The 26,873-nt window shown below is 38.9% G+C and overlaps 1 protein-coding gene across 3 annotated transcripts in view; it reads left to right on the forward strand.

Annotated features, from left to right (window-relative positions):
• The first annotated feature begins 1,732 nt into the window (after positions 1-1,732).
• Positions 1,733-26,873, forward strand: part of FDFT1 (farnesyl-diphosphate farnesyltransferase 1) — a 31,454-nt gene continuing 6,313 nt past the window's right edge. The window contains exons 1-7 of one of the 3 annotated variants that reach the window (XM_004382209.3): positions 1,733-1,889; positions 8,639-8,736; positions 10,180-10,363; positions 13,834-13,962; positions 16,252-16,443; positions 21,391-21,567; positions 25,305-25,457. In XM_004382209.3, coding sequence (XP_004382266.1) covers positions 1,791-1,889; positions 8,639-8,736; positions 10,180-10,363; positions 13,834-13,962; positions 16,252-16,443; positions 21,391-21,567; positions 25,305-25,457 — 1,032 coding nt within the window. In that variant the 5' untranslated portion in view covers positions 1,733-1,790. Of the gene's footprint in view, positions 1,890-8,273; positions 8,737-10,179; positions 10,364-13,833; positions 13,963-16,251; positions 16,444-21,390; positions 21,568-25,304; positions 25,458-26,873 lie in introns of those variants that run through there. The other 2 variants (XM_004382208.2, XM_023736756.1) reach the window with 2 other exon arrangements.

A 26,873-nucleotide genomic window follows, 5' to 3' on the forward strand; every position in this document is an offset into this window, starting at 1 on the left:
GAAACAATCTTTGATGGTTACTGGGAAGGGGAGGGAGCCCTTGTGGCGCAGTGGTTAAGTGTTTGGCTGCTAATCAAAATGTCGGCAGTTTGAATCCACCTGTTGCTCTTTGGAAACCCTACAGCACAATTGACGTGTGGGGAGGGAAAAACACTAACTAGACAATAGACAAGTGGTAACTCTGGTGAAAGGTAAGACAGTACACAATACTGAGGAAGTCAGCACAACTTGACCAAGGGAAGGTCATGGAAGTGTCATAGACTACATCCAAACTCCCTGATGGACTGAATTACTGCGCTGAGGGGTGGGGACCATGGTCTAGGGGGACATCTAGCTTAATTGGCATAACATAGGTTATAAATAAAATGTTCTACCGTCCACTTTGGTGAGTAGCGTCTGGAGTCTTAAACGCTTGAGTGGCCATCTAAGATATTCCACTGGTCCCACCCCATCTAGAGCAAGGGAGAATGAAGAAAATGAAAGACACAAGGGAAAGATTAGTTCAAAGGACTAATGGGCCACAACTACCACAGCCTCCACCAGACTGAGTTTTGCACAACTAGATGGTGCCTAGCTACCACCACTGACTGCTCTGAGCGGGATTACAATAGAGGGTCCCGGAGAGAGCTGGAGAAAAATGTAGGACGAAATTCTAACTTACAAAGAAGTGCAGACTTACTGATCTGACAGTGACTGGAGAATCCTAGAGAGTATGGCTCCCCGACATCCTTTTAACTCAGTACTGAAGTCGCTCCTGAGATTCACCCTTCAGCCAAAGATTAGACAGGCCCATAAAACAAAACGAGACTAAATGGGCACATCAGCCCAGGGGAAAGGCAGGGACAGGAAAGCTGGTAAGGGGGGGGGGGTATCCAAGGTCAAGAAAGGGAGACTGTTGACATGTCGTGAGGTTGGCAACCAATGTCATAAAATAATGTGTATTAATGAGAAACTAATTTGCTCTGTAAACTTTCATTTAAAGTACAAAAATAAATAAAAGAAAAAGGGGAGCATTATTGCTGGGCCGCGTGCCCAGGTGTTCCGAGGCTTTATGTGGTGTGGGAGGTAGGTGAACTGGTACGCAGGGGGGGATGCGCTTACGGTGACTTGGCCAAGCTTTTATTTTCGTGCGTTGTTGGTAATAAAAACTGGACGACTTGCCTCTAAACCCGACTTTTAAATATTTTCTGCTCTAGTCTCAGCAGCGTCGCACGTCTCTGAAAAGCTAACTAGGCAGGAACAAGCAAAAGTAAACACCGTTGGCGCTTTATTGACAAAATCTTAGCGGAATGTTGCCAGCGAGGATCCTCTCCGCTGGGCTCATGGGCTGCGCTCCATCCGGGAACCACCTTCAATCCTGTTACGCTGGCTCCTGCCTCTAGTTTCCTTTGGCGTGCCCAGCAAACGAAAACAAATGCCCAGCCCTATTTAGAGGGCCAATCCCGATAGCGTGCCTCTTTATCCTCGTCCAATTAAGTTCTGGGATGTGGTCGTCACACCAGGTTCCTTCCGCTCTCGATTGGCCGGTGTCTTCCTGGTGCGAGCGGCCCTGACCAATCAACGCCTGTCAGTCCACAAGGCGCGCCCATGGACCGCCGCGCGAGCGCCGGAGGCCGGTTGGAGGTAGGCGGGAAGCAGGCGGAGCGCTGCGGGGCGCCGCGGAGCTGGGCCGTTCTTCGCTCCCCGCCCCGCCCCTCGCTCTTACTTCCCCTGGTGCCAGGCAGCCGCGAACCCGGAGGTACCGGAGAGGTGACCTCTGAGGCCCGACCCCACAGCCGCCTGTCGCCAGGATGGAGTTCGTGAAGTGCCTGGGGCGCCCTGAGGAGTTCTACAACCTGCTGCGGTTCCAGATGGGGAGCATCCGGAAGGTGATACCGCAGATAGACAAGGTGTGCCGAGCATCCTTGCATCCCGGCGGTGGCGGGAGGCTGCGCGAAGCGACCGGGCCGGGGCCGAGGGCTAGGCAGGCGTGGGCGGGCGCGAGTGGGCGGGTGCCAAACGTCGCAGGCTCCGCGTTGACTCCGGAGAGTACACCCCAGCCCCCAGGCGACCCCACCGGCGGGGCAACGCCCCGACCCCTTTCTCCTTAATCAGGCCTCGGCTGCGAGGACTCCCTGAAGGACTCGGTTTGTTTTAATGCCGTCCCCCCGTCCCCATCTATTCTGGCGTTTAAGATGTTTCTGCCCATTCTAGACATTGGTTTTCAGATAGTTATGTTTCACATTTCGTTTTGTCCGTGTGGGTTGGTATTTATTTGTACTTGTTAGTAAATGGATCGCAGGAGAAAGAGGTGGCAGTCTACTTGCGTAAAGATTACAGCCTTGGAAACCCTGTGGCAGTTCCTCTGTGCCCTACAGGGTCGCTATGAGCCGGAATCGACTCCACGGCAACGGTAAATGAATAACAAATTCGATGTTATATGGGTAGATTAAGTGGGAGGGGACATGTGAGAGAATTTTGTGGCCATAATGAACTATGCAAATGTTACAATATTGTCACGCGAATACCTTTTCTGGAATGAAATCTTACTTATCCTTCCAGTTCTCAGTTATCTCACCTCCTCCAGCTTCCTGCAGTCTGATCAATCCTTTGTTCCTCAGCGCTTTCCGAGTTTTTAAATAGAACATATTTATTCCTCCAAGTAATTATTGGTTATCTGCATGCCTGTCGATTAACTAGATTGTTGGCTACTTGAAGGTAAAAACCTTGTTTTATTTATATTTCATCTGCCTCACTGCTGTACCCATAGTTAAACGAATGCTTATAAAAGCATTCATTCCAACATGAAAATTATTATACTTAAGTGATTGCTGACTGAATAGTCAGCCTAGTTAGTGGGTTACAGCAAAAGCTTTTCATTTTTTTGCCCCAGTGGGAATGTAACAAAGTCAAATACTGTTCTTTGTACTCTTAATTGGTTTCCTTTATTAATACACTGTAGTTTGCTGTCAGAAAAAAATTGTATTTTATCTCATAGCCCAGAATCCTCATCCTTCAAGGCCTAGTTCCAGTGCACCTCTGTTGTCCAAAAAACCAAAAACCCGTTGCCATCGAGTCGGTTCCGACTCATAGTGACCCTACATGTACTGAACACCTGTTATGTGCTAGGCATTATACTGGTGTAGCGTATCAGGGTGTTTATATAGACAGACAAGACACTCAAAGAGCTCACCATCTAGTCAGGGCAATAAAATTGTTCATAGAAAATTTAGGAAGGCACCTTTTTCCATTACGTGTTAACTTTCCACAACAGTGTTCTCTGGCACTGCTTCACCTTATGATAACAGTTCCATAGCTTTGTATTGTGGTTATGTGTATTGCTTTTATTTCCCAAAGTTTCTGTCAGATTTAAAATTCTACATTTGATTCTGGATTTTAAGCTATTTGAAAATAGGCATCTTGTTTGATGCATCTTTAGCACTTCAAACACAATAGCTTGTCAATACATTTGGAAATTAGTGAAAGGTGGATGTGTTGCCCTCAAGAAGCTTATAGCTTTTTTTTTCCTTTTTAATATTTTCTTGTTTTTAAGGTGAAAGTTTACACAGCAAATTAGGTAGGTTCCCATTTAACAATTTCTACACAAATTATTCAGTGATATTAGTTACATTTTTCAGAATGTGTCATCATTCTCATTTATTCTGTTCTGGTTGTACTGATATTCTTTATTTTATGAACCAATCTGTTATTTAGCTAAAACATGACCTCAAGTAATAATTCTGGTATAAGATTTAAAGAGTATCTCAGGGCTAGTCTCAACCATTCAGTAAGTCTGAACTTTTTAAGAATTTGAGTTCTGTTTTACATTTTTCTCCCATTCTATCAAGATCCATCTACTATGGCCCTGATCAGAACCATCGGTAGTGGTAAGCTTACAGCTTTTTAAACAAGGTAAACGTAACCAAACATGGAAGTATATAGTAAAGCCATAAAAAAAATTCACAGAAGGGAGAAATCACTTCTGGCTGGAATAAGGGATTAGCCTTTTTGGACTGCCTTTAAGGAAATACAGATATAAATTCCTCCTGTGCCTTGCTCAATAAATATATGTTTAGTAAGAGATTTGTTATTAAGATTTCTTACCTGGGACCATCCTGAAATTATTTGCAAATGTTTATGTTGTTAAACATATTTGCATTTTTCTGAGAGGAGAAAAGGTGTCCACTATTATCCGATTCTTACAGGGATCTATCTGTGACCTAAAATAATCACTGCTTTACAATCTCAGATGTGTGATTGTACAGTTTCCTTTTGAACATCTCCAGTGACAGGTAATTCAGTACCTCTGAAGACAGCCCACTCCATTTCCAGACTGTTCTGGTTTTTAAGAAGTGTTAATTTACACTGAGCTGAAATGAATCTTCCTGCAGCTTTCACCCTTTGTTCCCTTTCTGGAACCAAAAAGTCTAATCCTCATTTTGTAATACAGCACAGGAAGTATTTTAAGAGAAGACTCATATTCTCTTTAAGAATACTGATATACAAGCCAAATGTTCTGTGTTCTTCCTTTAGGTATTCATATGTTACTCTTTCCAGATCATTTACCAGTCTGGTCACTCTCTTTAAAGCCTAGTGTCCAAAATTGAACACAGTACTTTGGTGTGGTCTGGTCATTTCAGAACTTTAAATTTCTTTCTACTGGATGCTGTATTTCTAATTAACATAGCTTAAGATTACTTTAATTTAAAAAAAATATATTTTTTAATTACCAGATATTTCAAGCAAATAGAAAAGTACTGAAAGTAATATAACAAGCCACTTTGCCTCCATCTCTGAGATTAAACAGGTATTAGCTTTTTGCCATATTTGCTTCATTTTTTTCCCCTAAAGAAATAAAATGTCCAGACACAACTAAAGTTCTTTAGCCCATCTCACCCCCACCCCCAATATCAGAGTGCTCATCGAGTTTTATTTTTCAGGCCATCTCATCACACTGTGGACTTAAAATTGTGGTCAGTCCAGATCCCTAATTGTGCCTGTTCAGGGCCTATTCTTCTATCATAATGCCCTGCTGCAAGGCTATCTGCCAGAGTTTTAACACCTAGATTTTTACTTTTTAGAAGCCCTTGTGGCACAGTGATTAAAGCGTTTGGCTGCTAACCAAAAAGGTCTGCAGTTAGAACCCACCAGCCACTCTGCGGAAGAAGATGTGGCAGTCTGCATCCGTAAAGATTACAGCCTTGGAAACCCTATGGGGCAGTTCTACTCTGTTCTATAGTGTCGCTGAGTTGGAATTGACTCGACAGCAATGGGTTTGGTTTGGGCTAGAGGGTGTCATAATAATAGCTGACATTTATTGAGCTCTTAATGTGCCAGGCACAATTTTAAATACCTTATGTCTATTATTATTTAAACTTTCCAATAACCCTATGAGGAAGCTACTATTATTTTCCCTATTTTATAAATGAGGAAATGGAAGCACAGGGAAGTTAATTGGCCAAGGTCCAAAAACTAGTAAGTGATGTACGTGGTTTTGACCCTTGTAGTCTGACTCCAAAGCTCACTCTCTTAGCCCGGCTGTATTGCTTAAAGTAATGGGCTATGAAGATACTTTAAGCAGAGGATTGTCCAGATTCTGTTTAAAGTTGAACACACTTTGGAAAGTGGACACAAAGTGTCAAAATGCCTGCCCTAAACATGTTCACATTCTAATGGAGAACAGGTGTATAAAAGTAAGATAACCTATGAAATGACAGGTAAGTCTTAAGTAAGTTTTAGTGAGGTAGAAATGTTTTACAGGGAAAGGTTTTTAGAAAACATGATGAAAGTGCTTTGTAAGGTATAGGACCTAGAACGGTAACTAGATTAATGGGGAAAGGCTAGTATGGGCTAAATCATGTAGTTAAGACTGAGCATGCATTGTATGTGGAAACCAACCTGGCTGGAATTGAAGAATGTAGGTTGGAGATACAAAGTTGGGCAGGTGTGTTGGGGGGGGTGGATAGTGTTTGTTAATGGAGTCGAAAAGCTTAGCTATATTCAGTACAATAGATAATAGTTATAAGCAGAGATATGGCATGATGAAAGCAATATTTTTGGAATATTAATTTGGCAGCTGAATGAGAGGAGACTGTACTGAGAGACTAACCAAATTCTAATCATCATCATCTTCAATTATGAGATGCTACTCTATATGAACTGGGCCTGTGTATACATTTTTTCCTGCAATGATGGTAATCTTACGGAAATAGCTCCTTGGGTGGATTTGAACTACCAAACTTTTGGTTAGTAGCCAAGCAGAGCACAAACTGTTTGTGCCACCCAGGGACCTATTCTTTGTATACATTTTACCACCTTTCTAAAACACTAAAAATTCTGAATTCTGCTACACATCTATCTGGCCAAGTTTTCAGGTAGATTGTAGGCCTGTAATACCTTTCTTAAATGATTTTGTTAGGATTTAAGGTAATGTATATATTGTGCTTGGCACTTAGTATGTGTTGGATAAATGGTAGTTATTAATCTTGTTACATTAGTTCAATTCTCAAGTGTCTCTGCCCCCCCCCCCCACCCCGCTCCTGTTCAGAGGTAGTCTGGTTTTTTTTTAAAGTCTTGTAGGACAGCAGAGGGGAGGGTTGGTAGCTATTGTGGAAATGTGTTTCAGCGTAAGGCTGGAGCCCCCAGTCCTGGGAGTTCAGATTTGCATTTCTAACCACAGCATACCCTTTCTCTAAATGTCCTTCATTCCTCTTTCTCTCACTTGAGATTTCTTTGGGAGTACACTTAATCTTAGCAATAGAGAACACCAGCAGTCTCTAGGGAGAGACAGTAGTGGCTGTACCTTTTTTTCCCACTAGCTCTTGGAAAGCAAACAGTGGAAATTTTTATGGTGAGTAGTGTTTTCTATAGTGTGTTTAATAGTTATATCTTCCTGCATTCTTCTTGGTAATTTGGAGGAAATTATTGTTGTAAGGTGAAGTACTGAGATAAAATAGGTTACAGGAGAAAGAATGATGGTGAAGGAGGTAAGGAAGTAATTTTATTTACCTTGCTACCTGTAACAGTGGAGGAGGTGTGTTGGAAAGGATGAGTGAGTAGTGTTTTTGAAGATTCTTTCTCTTCGAAACCATGACTGCCCTTTTGCATTTATTGAAACTCATGGTTAGACATCATCCAGGAAATCATTAGTTGTAGCTGTGGGTTAGCTTTGGCAGTGTAGCAAGAGGAATAATTGTGGTCTCATGACACTTTATATGAAGAACTGGCTTGGATCTCAGTACATAGCTGTTATTCTCTCATATTTTACTATGAACTCTTGCCTCTCCACATTGTGAGAAAGGAGTAAGTGAATTGGTTTAACATACTCGATGAATATATAAATATTTGCTGAATATTTGTATTTACCAGACACTGCTAAATGATTTTACTAATATATGGTACCCAGTAAACATTAATTTTTATCACTAGTTTTTTTCTTTATTGGACATGGTAATAAAAATGAAATTCTCATGGTGTCATATTTTTTTTTAAAACTTTACTTTTTGACAAAATAATATGCATCCATGGTAGGAAATTTAGGGAATATACCCCAAAGAACATAGTTTACCTGGGCCCCACCTAGGTCTGGGGTTCAGTATTAACATTCTGAAATGACTTTATGGAATTTCCTAAAAGTGGATATGCCATATATATTTTTTAACCATTCCTCTATTGTAGATATTTCACGTTTCCCTTTTCTCTCTTAAAAGCAGTTAGCAATTCTTTCAGATATGCTTGCATTGAAAATACGGCTTTTTTTTTAATCCCCTGGAACAACACAATCCTTACTTTTTTTCCATAGGGAAGAGTAAAGTTTAGGAAACGGCTCGCTATGCTCCACTATAATTTCAAATGGAAAGACAGGAAGAAATCTTAAAAGAAATAGCAAGCTAGCTTTCAAGAGGATAATAGAGGTTTAAAGGGAGGAATAGCAACCTTATCAAGAATAAAAAAAACAAAAAAAAGCCAAACACGTTGCTGCTAAGTCGATCCAGACTCATAGTGACCCTATAGGACAGAGTAGAATTGCCTCATAGGGTTTCCAAGGTGTGGCTGGTGGATTCAAACTGCCAGTCCTCTTGGTTAGCAGCCAAGTTCTTAATCACTGCGCTACCAGGTCTCTTTATCCAGAACTGACGGGGTTATTTTAGCAGCTTGTACGTCCCGGCTAGCAGAGAGGAAGGAGGAGGGCGCTACCGTGGGGGCGGGCCGGGGCAGGGCGGGCCGGGGCAGGGCGGGCCGCCCTCCACGTGCGCAGGCGGGGCCGCGGGGCAGGCCTGCAGAACGGGGCGTGTGTTTGTACTGGGGGAGAGCCAGCCCCGACCTGGGTGGGCGCCTTCGAGCTCCACTCGGGTCTATGGAGGAAAAACCCTACGCTGAACCCGCGATTCTCATGGCCGCAGCTGCCTGCAGCACCAAGGCCATGTCCCTCTTCAAGCGGACCTTTGCACTGAGTCCCGCCGCGGTGCCTCGAGGCGCGGGCCTAGGGACACCGCCGCGGGGCTGCCCCTACCCTCCCTCCGCCTGGCCCTCCAAGGACTGGCTGCGGGGAGAGGGCTCCTGTGGCCTGCTCCGGAGCCCGACCACAGCCGGACGCCTGCCCCTGCCCCATTCCTGCTCCTCGACTTCTCCCTCCTCTGTGTGTCTTCTCTGCCCACAGGACTCGCTCAGCAACAGCTTGAAAACTTGCTACACGTATCTTAATCAGACCAGTCGCAGTTTCGCAGCTGTCATCCAGGGGCTGGATGGGGAAATGCGGTGAGTGTCAGAGGCAGTTCCATAGGACTTGAGGGAAAAGAAAGCTTTTCCAGGGCTCTTGGAGTCGTTTGACGCTACTTTCTGACATAGCATGGAGTGTTGCAGTCCCTTGCTTGTGGATTGGCCAAAACTTGGCCCCGCCTGAGTGAAGGGAGTGTTCGGGGATGAAATGCCCGTTTGTTTACTTTAGAACGTCCTCCCAGGCATCTTGCCATCTAATAGTGTCCCTGTAGGCACAGCTCTTTCAGGAAAGCAGGAGGGTGGTGGTGTTGAATAACTTTTTTTAGTCCTGGCAGCTGAACCTGTCTCTGAGTAGGTCATGCATTTTTCTTGGCTTCACTTAGACTACTTTGCAATCTCTAGAATACTGGGTTAATTTTTCTGAAGCTGTCTCTGCAGATTAAACACAGGAACTTCCACCAGTTGCCTTTATGCACAATAATAGTAACTGTGTCTTTTGACTTTCTTTTCTATCTGCAAAATATTAGTTGATTGTAAACATTTGGTCTCTTGTTTTTCTGTACAGTTCTCCATTAGTTAAATGTTACCCATTCTGGGGGTATTAGTGACATCAAACTGTTAGGTTTTTGCTTTATATAAATAAACTATAGAAGTTCATTACTTCCATCTAAGTAAGAAAACTAATGGAAGTTTTGATAAGTTCAGTGGAAACAGGTGGACTGGCTAATAGGCGATATTTTAATAATATTGGAAATTACTAGGAAATTGCCCTATGCAATAACCTTGATCTGAATGTAAGTATATTATTCTTTTGGCGTTTACTACTCTAATCGGAAGCATAGTAATTGGAATGATGTTTGGTGGTTTGCAGATTTAAACACAGCTCACTTTTTTTGAGAGGGACATATACTCTGTTGAGACAGAATTTAACTACTTTTTAAAGGTGGAGTTTAGTTTTAATGAAGTGGCTTCTCTGAAACTTAATTAGTGAGTGCTGTACTTAATATTGGAGCCCTGGCGGCGGTGGTTAAGAGCTTGGCTGCTAACAAAAAGGTCAGCAGTTCAAATCCACCAGCCACTCCTTGGAAACCCTGTGGGGGCATTTCTCCTCTGTCCTGTAGGGTCGCCATAAGTCTGAATCGACTTGACAGGAAAGGTTTTTTTTTTTTTTTTAAATACTTATTATTAACATACATCATAATTGATGAACTCTAGAGTAGTTAATCGGAGATTTGTGTACTTTAAATTGTCTCACAAATCAACATTATTTTTAATTATATTGATTATAACTTAATATTTGATTTAAAAACTCCTCAGAATTTTGCATTACCTCAAGGCTTTGGATCTCATTTTATAGTTCTGTAGAGTTAAGAGTATAGGAGGTTTTAGAAAAATGACCTGGCACAAATTAAATGTTATTTTAAGATAAATATCTTTGAGTACTTGTTCTAGTATATTAATAGTTATTTTTCTTTTTTATAGCCATGCAGTATGCATATTTTATTTGGTTCTCAGAGCTTTGGACACTCTTGAAGATGACATGACCATCAGTGTGGAAAAAAAGGTCCCAATGTTACACAACTTTCACTCTTACCTTTATGAACCAGATTGGCGGTTCATGGAGAGCAAGCAGAAGGATCGACAAGTGCTAGAGGATTTTCCAACGGTAGCAAAATTAAAAATCATCTCTGTATATAGTTAAGTTTATAATGGATTATGTAGTTGTCTGCTAGTCCACGTATCTATTGAGAAAGGTAAAATAAGCAATCTGAGGTAGTATAATGTGATGATTAAGAGCCCTGGTAGTTAGACTCTGAAGCCAGACTGCCTAGGTTGGAATCCTAACTCTCCCACTTATTAATTGGTGAATAGTTACATATCTTCTCTGTGCTTCAGTTTCCTCATCTGTAAAATAGCAGTAATAATAGTATCTACATTATAGTATTGTTGTGAGGATGAAAATAATCTGAATAAAGCTCTTAGAACAGTATTAGTTACTATTATTAATACCAGTATGTTGTTTGGAAGTTCGATGTTTGTTCCTGCGGAAAGGTGCATGCAAATTTCCAGTATTGTAAACGATTCTCAGTCCAGCTGATAACCTATTGATTATATAATGCAGCCTAACTATATTAATACTACTGGCTTTTTGAGCACCCTGAGTCTGGTAGCATGAGATTGCTGCACAAGATGGGGTGACTGTGGGATAGAGAGCAGGTTTTTTTTTTAGCAGCTGAGGTGAGGACCGAAAAGCAGGATGATCCTCTGCCACTTACAGCTGTGTGATCTTGGGCAAGTCATCTAACGTTTTTGTGCCACAGTTTCCTCATCTGTAAAATTAGAGTTGTGAGAATTAAATAAATCCATAGAATAAAGTACTTACAACACCTGGTTTGTGAGGGTTGTGGATGAAGCTTGATTTTCAGGTATCCATACACGAGTATGAGATCCCCTCCCAGTGCTGGGCAGAGCTAGGGGTAGGAAGAGAAGGGTGGCAGACTGGGAGCTGTGCATCAGCATTCTCTGCCCTGGAACAAAACTCTGAGGGACCAGGAATTTTAAATTCAAACCTGAATCTTCCAGGTTGTTACGAAGATACATTTGTCAAGGCAAGAGGATAGAATATATTTTATTTAACAACTTGTTATATTGCTTGATAATTTTAAAATTTTTAGACATATGGTATGTGGGCCTCCATTTGTACTGTGGTCCCAGGCCCCACAGAATCTAGGGATAAGCCTAGATACAGTATACTAACCAAATGAACTATACTGAGGTGTGTAGTCAGTCTGTGCATTGAGATTGAACCTGGTGCTTTATGCTTTAGCTATTATTAGTTGATACCATTTAAGGTCATGCCTTCTAGAAATTTAAATGCATTTTATGGGTTAGATCAGAGTAGATCTTTTTCTACTTTCTGGCCAGTACTAGTGGAAAGCTAGGTCTACCTCTGAACATAGTTTGAAGAGTAACACCAGGTTATTTTAAAATCATAATAGCAATAATAGCAAGCATTTATTCAGCAGTTTGCTATGAATCAGTAATACCAAAAACATGGCAGAGTTTTTGGATATTTCATGTATTAATTTACTAGTTGTATTATTCATATGTAATATAGTTTTAACAGGCAAACCACCCAGTATGTGATAGGCTTTTATTATCCACATTTTGTATAGAGGAGGAAACAGGCACAGAGTGATTAAGTACCTTGCCTAAGGTCACCCATGAAGTGGCAAAACCTGGATTCAAATCCAGAAAATCTAACCCAGAGACTTTGAGCTTAATCATTGGCATACTTTACTGCCTGTTTAAAACTTGTAAAAGCAAGCAAACAAAACCACTTTAAATATTGGTGAACGTAGAATCACCCAGTGTTTTGATCATAATATTTCTAAGGTTTATAATTAAGAGAATTTTAATTAACAAATCAATGCAAGTGTCATGGTACCCTTCCCACTACCTGGTATTTTGGCCTTTCTCCATTATACCAATGGACTCATTAAGGTGTCCTTCCTTCATGTTTTTGAAATCACCAGAAAGTGACTTAAGGACCTAGAAATCTACTGTAGATGTAGAACAGAATTACTTGGAGGAAGAAAAAAAAGCCAGAAGAGGGCTCATTTTATTTGGAAGAGCTTGTTATTGTTCCTACAGAGTATATGAAACTGGGCATTGAGTGTGGAGAGTCGGCAAGCAATGCTCAGAAGCTGCGTATATTGTATCCCCTCTCCCTCAGGTTCCTGGGGAAAACATCAAGTTCTTTATTGTCACTCTTTCTTGAATATTTTTGTTTTCATTTTTTTGTATTATGTAATTATGTGGTAAGTACCAAAAAGTTGTTGAAGAGGATAGTTCACTGCAGAGTGAAAGTTTTTATTTTGGAGTATTTGTTTTTAAGAGTCTAACCTCCTCCTCCCCCACCTTCATTGGCCTTTCCTCTCTTATAAATAGAACTGGTCTAGCCAAGGATCTGTTAAAGGAATGGGGTTTTAGGAAGATTCAGAGATTCAGATAACTTTTGGTACAGTTGCTGTTTTTTTTTCAATCTAACAAACTAGCTTTGGCTCGGAAAAGCTGTCATTGAAGAGTTCTGGAAAGACTAAATTGACTTTATGGTTTTCTTTGGATTTAACAGTTGATGTTCATCAAAGTAATCCTAAAGTATCTCAGGCTTCTAAATCCCTGTGGTGCTCTGCAACTAACTTGTTTTCCCTTACGTCCTTAAATTTAGGTGTTTTCCTGAGAAAGTTTTCTAGTCTTTCTGTAAGCACAGACCAAGTAAATCTCATACTTTTGGTCTTTAATAGTCTGTTCACTGTTTTCAATATTGTATGTTGGTTCCATTAATATTTATAGCATTTTATTTAAGAAGTTTCATGGTGTTTTTCTATTGTATTTTGATAACCTATAAACATTTCTTTGAACCTATTTGTGCAATAGTAATAAATTAAAAAAAAAAAAACCAGCAAAATTAGTTTTCTACATTATAGCTTAGGCTATGAAAAAAAGATTGGATTGCAAGCTTCATATTAAGCTATGCTGAGTTGTTAAAGTAATTAAAAAGTATAGTCTGTAGTTGGGAGACATTATATCTTCGTGATACACGTTTGGGAACTGATGATAGAAAATGGTTGGCTTAACCCCTCACTAGAATGCAAGCCTACAAAGGCATGAGTTTCTGTTTGTTTCACTGCTGTATATCCTCAGTGCCTAGAACAATGCCTGTTACACAGGAAGTGCTCAGTAAATATTTGCATGAATGAATCTTTGCTATCCTGAAGTTTATCTGAAATAAGACATTCTCCCTCCTTAAAATTCTTACTCTTCTGCTCAGCTTTATCCATTTATTGCACATTGGAAAGATGGGTATATGGTGAGACTTTGAATCTTCTTTTGAGTCTAGAAATTTTAGAATTTTTTAGACCCTTCTATTTTAATATTTATAAAAGTTGTTCAGATTCTTATTCAAATACGTAAAAATAGCATAATTTAGATGTTAGGCTTCTAGATGAATCAATTGGGAGTCATAATTAATGAGTTCTACCATTGCTTTGCTTTGTGACCTTTAGGTACCATATTGGTTCTCAGTGTAAGTATATATGTTATGTTTTCTGTTTTTTATGACCTTCATTTCAGATCTCCCTTGAGTTTAGAAATCTGGCTGAAAAATATCAAACAGTGATTGTTGATATTTGTCGGAAGATGGGCTTTGGGATGGCAGAGTTTTTGAATAAGCACGTGACCTCTGAACGGGAGTGGGACAAGGTTAGTGCCTCTCTCTGTAAGACAATCTCAGTGTGTAGTTCATAAGACAGAGCTGGTAGCACTCATTGTGAAGTTCAGAACAAGGAAAAAGTTGTCCATCACTTCCAGGCTTTCTGGTTTTACAGCTGATTAGGTTGAATGTCTCATCTTAAGCACTTAATAGGGGCTTACTGTTTAATAATACTCTGCTGATGAAAATATCCATGCCCTGCAGAGCTTAGCATTAAATTCGTCCAAGATAGATAAAATTTGTCTGAGAGATACAGATATTAAGCTTAAAAAACTGTCTCTGACTTGCTGTGAAATTTTAGATAAATGACTATCTTAGTCATCTAGTGCTGCTGTAACAAAAATACCACAAGCGGATGGCTTCAACAAACAGAAGTTTATTCTCTCACAGTCTAGTAGACTCCAAGTCTGAATTCAGGGCCTCAGCTCCAGGGGAGGCTTTCTTTCTCTGTTGGCTCTGGAGGAAGGTCCTTGTCATCAGTCTTCCCCTAAACTAGGAGCTTCTCAGCACAGGGACCCTAGGTCCAAAGGACGCGCTTTTCTCCTGGCACTACTTTCTTGGTGGTATGAGATTTCCATGTCTCTCTGCTTGCACCTCTCTTTTATGTATCAAAAGAGATTGGCTCAAGACACAACCCAGTCTTGTAGATTGAGTCCTGCATCATTAAACTCAGTGCCAGCATTGACATCAGGCACTGCCATAAATGACTCCATTTGTTTATGAGGAACAAGTGTCAGTTAAGCTGTTAAATTATGTGTCTTTTCCTTAGAAACAATAACAATTCATGAGAATCGAAAGATGTTAACATTCAGATAGTAGGTGTACTATACTGAGGAATGTAAGGAGCCCTGGTGGCACACTGGTTAAGCACTTGGCTGCTAACTGAAAGGTCAGCAGTTCAAACCTACCAGCCACTCCTTGGGAGAAAAGACCTGGAGATCTGCTCCTGTTAAGATTACAGCCTAGGAAACCGTACGGGGCAGTTCTGCTCTGGCCTGTCGGGTTGCTGTGAGTCGGAATCAATTTGATGGCACAAAACAACAACGTACTGGGGAGTGAGCACCATTCTAACGCTTTCCTGCTTTCTCATGATCTCCCTCTAGAAGTAAGAATATGAGAGTATAGGTTGTTAAAGAGAAGCTCTGATCATATAAAATTGAATATATTTAAAGAATTTTTTTCTTAAACTTTGACCAAAGATGAATTATATAGGTCTCCATTCTAGGAGTATTTCTATCCAAGGAATTACTATCTTAAAAATAATAAATTATGCTTTCCCGTGGACAGTTCTCTGGATATACTAATGTTTTTCAGTTCTAGTGATTCTTTTTAGATTCTGTAGCTGTACACAGTTACTTTCTCTCTACTTAATTTCAGCGTATCTTTACTCTTTCTTTGTTTTTCCTCACCTAGAACATGTTTCATTCAGAAACTGCGCTTTACTGTTTGGTCTTTGCCTAACTTTTTACCATTCTTAATGTCTGTTCTAGAATGTATCTTCTTTAGCTTTTTTTTTCTTAAATTGTCTAATGGACATTTGTTTTATAAGGGTATTGCATTAAGTTGTCTTAGAATATCCTTTTCAGGGGAGGATATATTTGGGGGATAGCAAACTCTGCTTTTATGGGAAAAAAATTGCTTTGACAATTAAGAATTACATTTACTATTTTTACTCTGTTGAGAGAGGCAGTTTCAGCAAAATTGTTAAAGCCTAAACTATTGATCCAGACAACTGGTTTTGAATCCCTGTCTTCTGACTTCCCAGATGAGTGATCTAGGATAAGTTAATTGACCTCTCTGTACCTCAGTTCCCTTATCTATAAAATGAGAATAATAGTAGTACCTTCCTCATAGAATGTTTGTGAGGATTGAATATACAGAGTGCTGAAATGTCTTCCAATGGGTCAAAGAAAGAGTAAACTAAAAATTGTTTTAGTTTCTATTAATTGGACTATTCCATCTTCCCTCATTGTCTCCACTCTCAATTTTGGATATCAAAAAATTTACTAGTTTATTTTTTCAATAACTTGTTAATATAAAAGTGGTACATGTGCACTGTAGAAATTTAGAAAATACAAATGAAATTGCCATCATATTTCCATCAGACAGAGAGCAGTGTTATTAAATCCTTTATGTATGTCTGTTCAAGATGTTTTTAATCTATACATAAAATGAGATCATGTACATTCTCTTTGGAAACTGTTATTTTTGTAGTTAATGATCTCTTAGCATTTCCATTTTAATATTTATTAAAGTAATACGAAAATAATCTTTTACAGTACTGTCACTATGTTGCTGGGCTGGTGGGAATTGGCCTTTCCCGTTTGTTCTCGGCTTCAGAGTTAGAAGACTCTGTGGTTGGTGAAGATATAGATCTTGCCAACTCTATGGGCCTGTTTCTGCAGAAAACAAACATCATTCGTGATTATCTGGAAGATCAGCAGGAAGGAAGAGAGTTTTGGCCTCAAGAGGTAACAGATTAGGGGATTTGGGGAAAAATAATTTTGAACACTTTCTAAAAAACAATCATTAAACCCCTTAGGCAACAAAAAAGTATATATAAAATAGATTAAGATACAGTTTGCTTCTTTTCTTTTTCTTGGACACATTTTCTCCAAGTGGTAGATATAACAACCCATGACTCACAATATTCTGGCTTAACAAAAGTGTTCTCCGGAATGTGTAATTGGTACAGCTTGGTTCATATGCCCCTCTGTGAATCAATTCCTGTAGTCAAGGGAATGAGTACTCTTATTGGCCAGACCTGGATTATGTCTGCCCAAAATAAAAGGACTGGATTCCCTCCAAGAAAGAAGTGTTCTGTGGTAAGAAGGGTAAAAGGATAGGCAAAAACTGCTGATGCCATTGTAAGAGAGACAACAGTTAATCTTTGACTTAATTAAAAACTGGACCGGGAAAAGAAAAACTTTGGTGTTGATTTTATTCAGAAGGAAAGCTAGACAATTATTTGACTATTTCCTGAATTTACTCTAGCACTTACCTTTTGCTTTCCATAGAATAGTTTCCTAAAATCAAGTGCTTTTAAAGTAAAAAAAAAAAAAAAAAGATAGTGTTACATAGGAAAAAAATATTTGCAACTTATATTGCAGATAAATGGTTAATATTCCTAATATAAAAAGAACTTCTAAAAATTGAGAAAAAGACCAACTGCTGTATAGAAAAATGGGCAGAGGTAAGAAAGTGGTTTCACAAAAAGAGATACGTAAATGATCTTTAAATACTTGAAAAGATGCTCAGCCTTACTCCTAATAAAAATTCATATTAAAACTACCCTGAGCAGTTCTTCTCTGCCCTGTAGGATCACTATAAGTCGGAATTGACTCGATGGCAGTGGGTTCACTAGCCAAATATGGAACAGTTTGAGCATCAAAAAGAATAAAAGTGCAATGGATTGAAACACCTCAAATGTATTTTAATCCAAATAAAAAATGAGCAAAACCTAGACATTATAATACCTCTTGATGAAATAAGTGGTGGTGTGTTCTTTTATCAAGAGGTACATGAAGTCTGGTTTTTTCTCAGTTTTGATATTAGCAGTCACTGATGCTTAATGCTTAGTTCTGATAGTTTATCGGGGTTGCAAAATAATAATTTTTTAACAGCTTTTTTGAGATTTAATTCACATCCATACTGTTCACCCATTTAAAGTATAAAATTCAGTGATTTTTAGTATATTCAGAGTTGTGTAATTATCACCACAATCAGTTTTACAGCATTTTTATCATCCTGAAAAGAAACCCACTACCCATTTGTCGGGTGGGTGGGGGAGTTCCCTGGGGAAAATCCAAAAGCGGCTGCTCAAGGCATGAGGTAGGGACAGACTGAAGAAAGAGGCAGACCACTCCAGGTTGAATAAGTGGTCTAAGATTTATTATGGGGAAAACTTACATACAAGGCGATGTCCTGGGTGGCAGCAGGACAGGTAGATCTCTGCGCTGCTGCCCCAAGCTCCAGAGATTATTATATAGAGGAACTAATATGAGTTTATCATGCAAACCCCCTTCCCTCAAGCCCAAAATGTCCAGATGTTATCATTTGGATTAGGACTTCTTCAAGGATGTTATGTTCCTTGCCTTCCTGCTCGTTTCTGGGAATAGAGTGTTTGCCAGGACTATGGTCAGCTTCGGGCCTGGAGGTGAGCAGCTCTCCAGTCCTGGATCGGTCACGTTGTCATTTGTCCTCCCAGCACCATTAATAGTCATGCTCTCTTTCCCCTCACTCTCCACCACTAGCACTAGGCAACCAATAATGTACTTCTGTCTGTGTAGATTTGCCTATTTTGGACGTTTCATATAAATAGAATCATATAACGGTTTTTTATGACTAGCTTCTTTAACGTAGCATAACTTTTTCAAGGTCCATCCGTATTATAGCATATATCAGTACTTCCATTTCTTTTTTGTTTTTTTGGTGAAAATATATACAACAAAACATACACCAATTCAACAGTTTCTTTGTAGTACTTAATTTCTTTTTATTGCCAAATAATATTCCGTTATATGGATTTACCATTCATCAATTGATGGTCATTTGGATTGTTTCCACTTTTTGGCTATTATGAGTAATGCTGCTGTGAACTTCCAGGTATAAATTTTTGTTGGACACAGGTTTTCAGTAGTGGAATTGCTTTTCATACGACAACTCTAGGTAAAAATGGCTGTATTATTTTATATTCCCACCAGCAGTGTATGAGAGTTCCAGTTTTTCTACATCCTCACCGCATTTGTTATTATCTGTCTCTTGATTACAGCCATCCTAGTAAGTGTGATACCCAGTGGTATCTCATTGTGTTTTTGATTTGCATTTCCCTGATAGCTGATAAAGGAGCCCTGGTTGCACAATGGTTAAAGTGCTCAATTGCTAACCAAAAGATTGGTGGTTCAAAACCACCAGTGGCTCCGTGGGAGAAAGATGTGGCAGTATGCTTCTGTAAAGATTTACAGCCTTGGAAACTCTATGGGGTTGCTATGAGTCAGAATCGACTAGACGGCAGTGGGTTTGGTTTTGGTTTGGATGGCTAATGATGTGGATCATCTTTTCATGTGTTTATTGTCCACTCGCATATCTTCTTTGGAGAAACATCTATTCAGATCCTTTGCCCATATTTTAAATGAGTTAATTGTCTTTCTGTTGTGGAATTATGAGAGTTCTTTATATGCTTTAGCTGTAAGCCCCTTATCAGATAAATGATCTGCAAATATTTTGTCCCATTTCATGGGTTATGTTTTCTGTTTCTTGAGGTGTCTTTGAAGCACAAAAAATATTTAATTTTAAGTCTGATTTATTTTTTGTTTTTTGTTGCTTGTGCTTTTGGTGACATATCTAAGAAACTGTTGCCTGATCTTAAAAGTCATGAAGATTTAAGCCTGTATTTTCTTCTAAGAGTTTTATAGTTTTAGCTCCTTATGTTTAGGTCTGTAATTCATTTTGAATTAGTTTTTGTATATGATGTGAGGTAGGGGTCCAACTTAGTGCTTTTTTTTTTTAAGCCATGGATATCGAGTTTTCCCAGTACCATTTGTTAAAAAGACTAGTCTTTCCTCACTGCATTACTTCTGCACTCTTGTTGTTAAAAATTCAGTTTCTCAGAATTTCAAATTCTCATGAACTCCAGCCTTCTGGGAGCCATGAAGGTTGGATGAACCCTTGAAACTGTGGCCCTAAGACATTCTTTAAACCTTAAACTAAAAATATCCCCTGAAGTCTTCTTAAAACCAAACAATAGTTTAGCTTAACTAGTAAAAAATGTCTGCCTTGAGCATTATGCTCTTTTAAGGACTATATGGGATCAAATTGACAGCAGCAGCTCAAAAGATTAAATAGGAAACTTAGAGGGCAGTGCATTTATGTTAATGGGGGAGGAACAACTCAGAAAAGGAGGGTGAGAATGGATATACAACTCGAAGAATGTAATCAGTGTCACTAAATGGTACATGTAGAAACTGTTGAATTGATGTATGCTTTGCTTTGTATATTCTCAACAACAACAATAAAATAATGTTTAAAAAATTAGTTTCTCAGTTGCACAAGCCTTATTTCGAAGGTTCAGTAGTCACATGTGTCTACAAGAAAGATTCTCATCTTTGGAATTCATAATAAAGTATTTATGGATAAAATATTACAGTTTCAAGACTTTACTTTAAAGTAATTCAGGAGTGGGAGTATAGATGGAACAGGATTATCCATATGTCAGTAATTATTGAAGCTGGGTAATGGGTACATGGGACTCATTAATGTTTTCTCCAGGTTCTGCAGAATAACGAGTACCATCAATATGAGTGGGTTTAGGTGCAAATTAAGAATGGATAACAAATTTGATTTTTCATGCAATCTGCTAGTCCTTGGAGGCCTACTCATTTATTTTGAAGAGTTATGTAAACTTACAATATGCATTATTCTTTAAGAGACTTAAGAAATACCCCAAAATAAAAGTAAGTTATTCACTAGCTTCTGAGAAAACCCTAAGTAATATTATTAAAGGTCGTCAAGTTACATTGTTGGAGTTGAGGATGATATTTTACTTTTAAGTTACTAAAATCCAGGAAGATACTGTTCTTACAGTATAAACCTAGCTCATTTTCCACAGATATGCTTGTTTAGCAACATTCTTTTCAGCATTAGGAATGTCTTGTTAATCATTAATTGAGTCCTAGCCATCTTGAGAATGTTTAATGTTTAGCCTGCAGTATTGTTGTAGGAGCCCTGGTAGTGCAGTGGTTAAGAGCTTGGCTGCTAACCAAAAGGTTGGCAGTTCGAATCTACCAGCTGATCCTTGGAAACCCTATAGGGCAGTTATACTCTGTCCTATAGGATCACTATGAGTTGAAGTTGACTTGATGGCAGCTGGTATTGTTGTAGCTGATTTTGTATATATCTGGTCATTTTTTCAGGTATAGACAACCATATTTTTATGCAAATAATACCCAAGTTCTACATACATTTTTTGCCAACTGTACCCTCCCCTTCGAGGTATTTTCCTAAGCGTGCTGTGCTAATTCTCAAATTAGCATAGCGCCCTTATGAAAATAACCTCTCTAGGGGAGACACAGTTGGCAAAAAATGTATGTAGAACTCAAACATTATTTGAGTGAAAATATGGTAGTACTTTCTGAATAACAGGAGGCAAAGGTCGTCAAGGTGTTGCTTAGTACATGCTGCACTAATTTTCGCAAAGGGGCACTTTCACAAATACTTAACTTACTCTTAGGTTTTGATTAGACCCTTACTGGTAGTCACAAATAGTCATTACATGGAACTTGAGATGGACTTGATCTTGGTGAAAGATGTCAGTAGCTTAGAAAGCTTAGCTGCTTATTCACAAAAATTCTTTCATATTGTTTGTAAATTTTTCCACTATTCACAGGTTGACTTGTTTTTTAATCTTATTGTCTAACTAGGTTTGGAGCAGGTATGTTAAGAAGCTGAGTGATTTCGCTAAACCAGAGAATATTGACTTGGCTGTTCATTGCCTGAATGAACTTATAACCAATGCATTACACCACATCCCAGATGTCATCACCTATCTTTCAAGACTTAGAAACCAAAGTGTGTTTAACTTCTGTGCTGTTCCACAGGTATGGAATGGGACTATTCTTATAGCATACGGGAAGTAGAGAATAAAGGGAAGTGAATAGAATGTATTTATTATTTTACTCTGCTGAATTCAGAAATATGATTCCTTAAAAAGATAACTCTAGTTTTCTTTTGATGTTTTGAAGTTTCACAATACTTCTCATTTGCCTCCCAACCATTATACTCAGCTTATCCTCAAGATTAAGCCTACTTCTTTCCAGATCCTTCTAGATTTGATTTTTTTCTCCGATTGATTATTATAAACTACTTAGATCCTTTTCCTCACAAATCTAAGGCTTCAGCCTAGCTTTATAGGGAGCACTGAGTAAAACTTGGGTGAAGCTGTTACCATTTAAAAAGTCTTTATTAAGCACCTAATTATTGTACTTTTCCTAGTCTTAGGAAAAAAATACTGATCCTGTAAACCTACCAAAAAAAAAAAAAAAAAAACTCATCGCCGTTGAGACGATTCCAACTCATAGCAACCCTGTAGGACAGAGTAGAACTGCCCCTAGGGTTTCCAAGGAAGCACACTGCCCTTTCTCCCATGGAGCAGCAGGTCGGTTCAAACCGCCGACCTTTTGGTTTGCAGCTGAGCGCTTAACCACTGCACCACCAGAGCTCCTTCCCTTGATATTCTAGGAGCTAATAGTCTTTAATTCCCTTTATCAATTATTTCAGTTATTAACTAAAATAAGTGAATGAAGTTATAGGATTTAACTGATTTGGAAACTTGGTTTGATCTTGTTCTAATGATCAACCTGGAATGGTGGTTGGAATTAAAATCTGTATGTCTGTCTTAGGTTTCCATTTATCCTAGAAATAGTTTACCTTTATACATAGGAAACGCTGCCCTTCTTTTTCTGATCTTTTTTCCCCTCAAGTTTTGTTTTTTGTTTTTAATATATAATGATTATGTTCATTGTAGGAAAAATAGAAAGAAAAAACAATTAAAATCAAAAGTTCTTTCCAGATATTATTTTGAAATTTTTTTCAGATCTAATAACTCATTGTTCTAGCATGGAAAATGTTAGATTTCCTGTTTGTTTCTCCATATAAAATGGAACTTTTGTGACTAAACTGCAGACTGAAAAGACCTCTTGTTTCTGTTTGTTGTTGAGAAAGGGAGAAGTAGGAAAGATAAAAATCTTGACATACTTTCTTCAGGGTTATTATTATTTTTCACCATTTTTTATTTTATTGTACTGTCAGTGAACGTTTACAATTCAAGTTAGTCTCTCATACAAAAATTTATACATACATTGTTACGTGACCCTAATTGCTCTCCCTATACTGTGACAGCACATTCCTCCTTTCCACCTCTGATTTCCCATGCCCATCAACCAGCTCCTGACCCTCTCTGCCTTCTCATCTCACGTCTGGACAGGAGCTAACCATTTAGTCTCATGTATCTACTTGAGCTAAGAAGCACAGTCTTCATGAGTATCATTTTATGTCCCATAGTCCAGTCTAATCTTTGTCTGAGGAATTGGTCCTCGGGAATGGTTTTAGTTCTGGGTTGACAGAAAGTCCAGGAGCCATGCTTTCCAGGGTTCCTCCAGTCTCAGACCATTAAGTCTGGTCTTTTTACTAGATATGAGTTCTGTACTCCACTTTTCTCTTGTACCATCAGGGACTCTCTGTTGTGTTCCCTGTCAGGGCGATCATTGGTAGTAGCCAGGCACCATCTAGTTCTTGCTGATGCAGCCTCTGGTTTATGTGGCCCTTTCTGTCTCTTGGGCTAATACTTTCCTTAGGACTTTGGTGTTCTTCATTCTCCTTTACTCCAGGGGGGTTGGGACCAATTGATGCATTTTAGATGGCTGCTCACTAGCTTTTAAGACCCCAGATACCACTTACCAGACTGGGATGCAGAACAGTTTCTTAATAAACTTTGTTACGCCAATTAACTTAGATGTCCTCTGAAAGCATGGTCCCCAGACCCCGCCCCTGCTATTCTGTCCTTTTAAGCGTTTAGTTGTATTCAGGAAACTTCTTAGGTTTGGTTTAGTCCGGTTGTGCTGACTTCCCCTGTGGTGTGTGCTGTCTTTCCCTTCACCTAAGATAATTCTTGTCTACTATCTAGTTAGTGAATAACCTTCTCCCTCCCTCCCCACCCTTGTAACCATCAAAGAATGTTTTCTTCTGTGTTTAAACCGTTTCTTGAGTTCTTATAATAGCGGTCTTATACAATATTTGTCCTTTTGTGACTGACTAAATTCACTCAGCATAATGCCTTCCAGATTCCTCCATGTTATAACATGTTTCACGGATTCATCGTTGTTGTTTATCATTGCGTAGTATTCCATTGTGTGAATAAACCATAATTTGTTTATGCATTCGTCCATTGATGGGCACCTAGGTTGTTTCCGTCTTTTTGCTATCGTGAACAGTGCTGCAGCGAACATGAGTGTGCATGTATCTACTCGTGTGACGGCTCTTATCTCTCTAGGATATATTCCAAGGAGCAGGATTGCTGGATCATATGGTGCTTCTATTTCTAGCTTTTTAAGGAAGCACCAAGTCTATTTCCAAAGTGGTTGTACCATTTTACATTCCCACCAACAGTGTATAAGTGTTCCACTCTCTCTACAATCTCTCAAACATTTATTATTTTGTGTTTTTCAGATTAATGCTAACCTTGTTGGGGTGAGATGGTATCTCATTGTAGTTTTATTTGGATTTCTCTAATGGCTAATGATTGTGGGCATTTCTTCATCTGTCTGTTAGCTGCTTGAATGCCTTCTTTGGTGAAGTGCCTGTTCATATCCTTTGCCCGTTTCTTAATTGGGTTTTTTTTTTTGTTGTTGTGGAGGTTTTGCAGTACCTTGTAGGTTTTAGAGATTAGACACTGATCGGATTTGTCATAGCCAAAATTTTTTTCCCAGTCTGTAGGTTGTCTTTTTACTCTTTTGGTGAAGTCTTTTGAAGAGCATAGGTGTTTGATTTTTAGGAGCTCCCAGTTAGCTAGTTTCTCTTCCGGTGTTTATGCATTGTTACTTATGGTTCGTATTGTATTTATGCCATGTATTAGGGCTCCTAGCGTTGTCCCTATTTTTTCTTCCATGATCTTTATCATTTTAGATTTTATATTTAGGTCTTTGATCCATTTTGTGTTAGTTTTTGTGCATGGTGTGAGGTATGGGTCTTGTTTCAGTTTTTTGCAGATGGATATCCAGTTATGCCGGCACCGTTTGTTAAAAAGACTGTCTTTTCCCCAATTAACGGACTTTGGCCCTTTGTCAAAGATCAGCTGCTCATTGGTGGATGAATTCATGTCTGGATTCTCAGTTCTGTTCCACTGGTCTATATATCTGTTGTCTTACCAGTACCAGGTTGTTTTGATTACCATGGCAGTATAACAGGTTCTAAAATCAGGTAGTGTGAGGCCTCCCACTTTGTTCTTCTTCTTGAGTAATGCTTTACTTATCCAGGGCCTCTGTCCTTTCCATGTGAAGTTGGTGATTTGTTTCTCCATCTCATTAAACAATGCCATTGGAATTTGGATCGGGATTGCATTGTATCTGTAGATTGCTTTGGGTAGAATTGACATTTTCACAATGTTGAGTCTTGCTATCTTCATGGTTATTTTTTTTTCTTGATTTGTTTTGTTCTAGCCCTTTGTTAATTTCTCATTCCACCTTTTTGTGATGGTGATTGCTTGCAGCTCCATTTCATACTTTTTTCATGAAATGAAATTCATTAGTGTTTTTTCTTTCTCTCTCCTTGTTATTTATAGGTAATGGCGATTGCTACTTTGGCTGCCTGTTATAATAATCAACAGGTATTCAAAGGCGTTGTGAAGATTCGAAAAGGGCAAGCAGTAACGCTAATGATGGATGCCACCAATATGCCAGCTGTCAAAGCTATAATATACCAGTATATGGAAGAAGTGAGTTTTTTTTTAACTACCTGGATAATTTGTAGCTATTTTTACATGATTTAAATAATGTCACTATTAAAACATTTCATATTTGGATTGCAAATGATCCTAACAATTTACTCTACTATGACATAAAGAGGCAGGAATTTTGTGTACTTTATTAGGAGAAAATAGATGTATGAGGAACTGATTATTCAGAGCTGTATAGCACCCTGATGAAAGGAGATAAATAAAGCAAGGATACAGGATGGAGCTCCTAAATGGTGGAATCATATTTTTTGAGCTAGAATATAATGTTAGAGGCCAAGCAAGCTTCTTGATTGGCATGACAAATGTGAAGTTGAGGCTGTGTATGCTCATGCCGTGAGTGACTGAGAAGATCTAGGACCCCAGTCCTCATTTCCTAACACCCAATCCACTACTTTCCATTATATCACAAGCCTAAAATGAGAAAACACAGTAGGACGTTTAGTTGCAATTCAAGTTGCAGTTATTTCTGATTTTTCTTCCTTAAATCTCACCTTAAATGCCAAAACCATCCAATAAAATGTACATGCTGAAGCAAAATCTCCTACTTTGGAGGGTATAGTGTACAACTAGATTCAAAAGAACTTTTTATTAAAGAAGTTTCCAGAAGGAACTTTTTCTAGCACACACTCTAATCTCTAGGCTCTAGAGCAGTAATTTTCAAATGGAGGTGATTTTGCCCTCATGGGACATTTGGCAATATTTGGAGACATTTTTGGTTGTCACAGCTGGAGTGGGGCATGCTATTGGCATTTAGTGGGTAGAGGGCAGGGATGCTGTTGTGATCCTTAGGCATATTCTTGTTAAAAAGTGAAATACTGTAGAAGTATATGGAAACATAATACACTTTTTCATTCCTACTTAGCCACCCCAGAGTTAACCGCTGTCAATAGTTTTGTACACCCTTCCAGTTTCCTGGTTATGCATTTATAGGAATTTGTAATAGTGATTTTATGTTAACAGGTTTCTACAAAACCCTGTTATATCCACTGATTTCTGTTACATATTGCTCATTCTCTTTATACTTCTTCCCTTTTATTTGACAAATTTTGGACATTAGCATCTCTACACAAAGCAACTATAGATGGTTAGAGAATGCCAAAATTTTTAAAAATCCTAAAATTCTTGTAGTAACTAGATGAAAGAGTTCAGCCATTGGCCAGAAAATTGCTACCAACTAGACTCTTGGGACAATCCAGTTTATCATATAGCCAGCATGTATTTTGAACTTAACTATATGCCTAGTATAGCAACCAAATAGGTGGGTACTATTAATATCAAGGAAACTTGAGGCCCCAGCCCATGGCGGGTTAATGGTGGAGCCATAATTTGGACCAATTTCTGCCTGACTTCAAAGCCTATGTTGTTAATCATGACTTTGAGGAATACTTCCATTGA

This window comes from Trichechus manatus, unplaced genomic scaffold (assembly GCF_000243295.1).
Source record: "Trichechus manatus latirostris isolate Lorelei unplaced genomic scaffold, TriManLat1.0 scaffold00091, whole genome shotgun sequence".
NCBI classification, from domain to species: domain Eukaryota; kingdom Metazoa; phylum Chordata; class Mammalia; order Sirenia; family Trichechidae; genus Trichechus; species Trichechus manatus.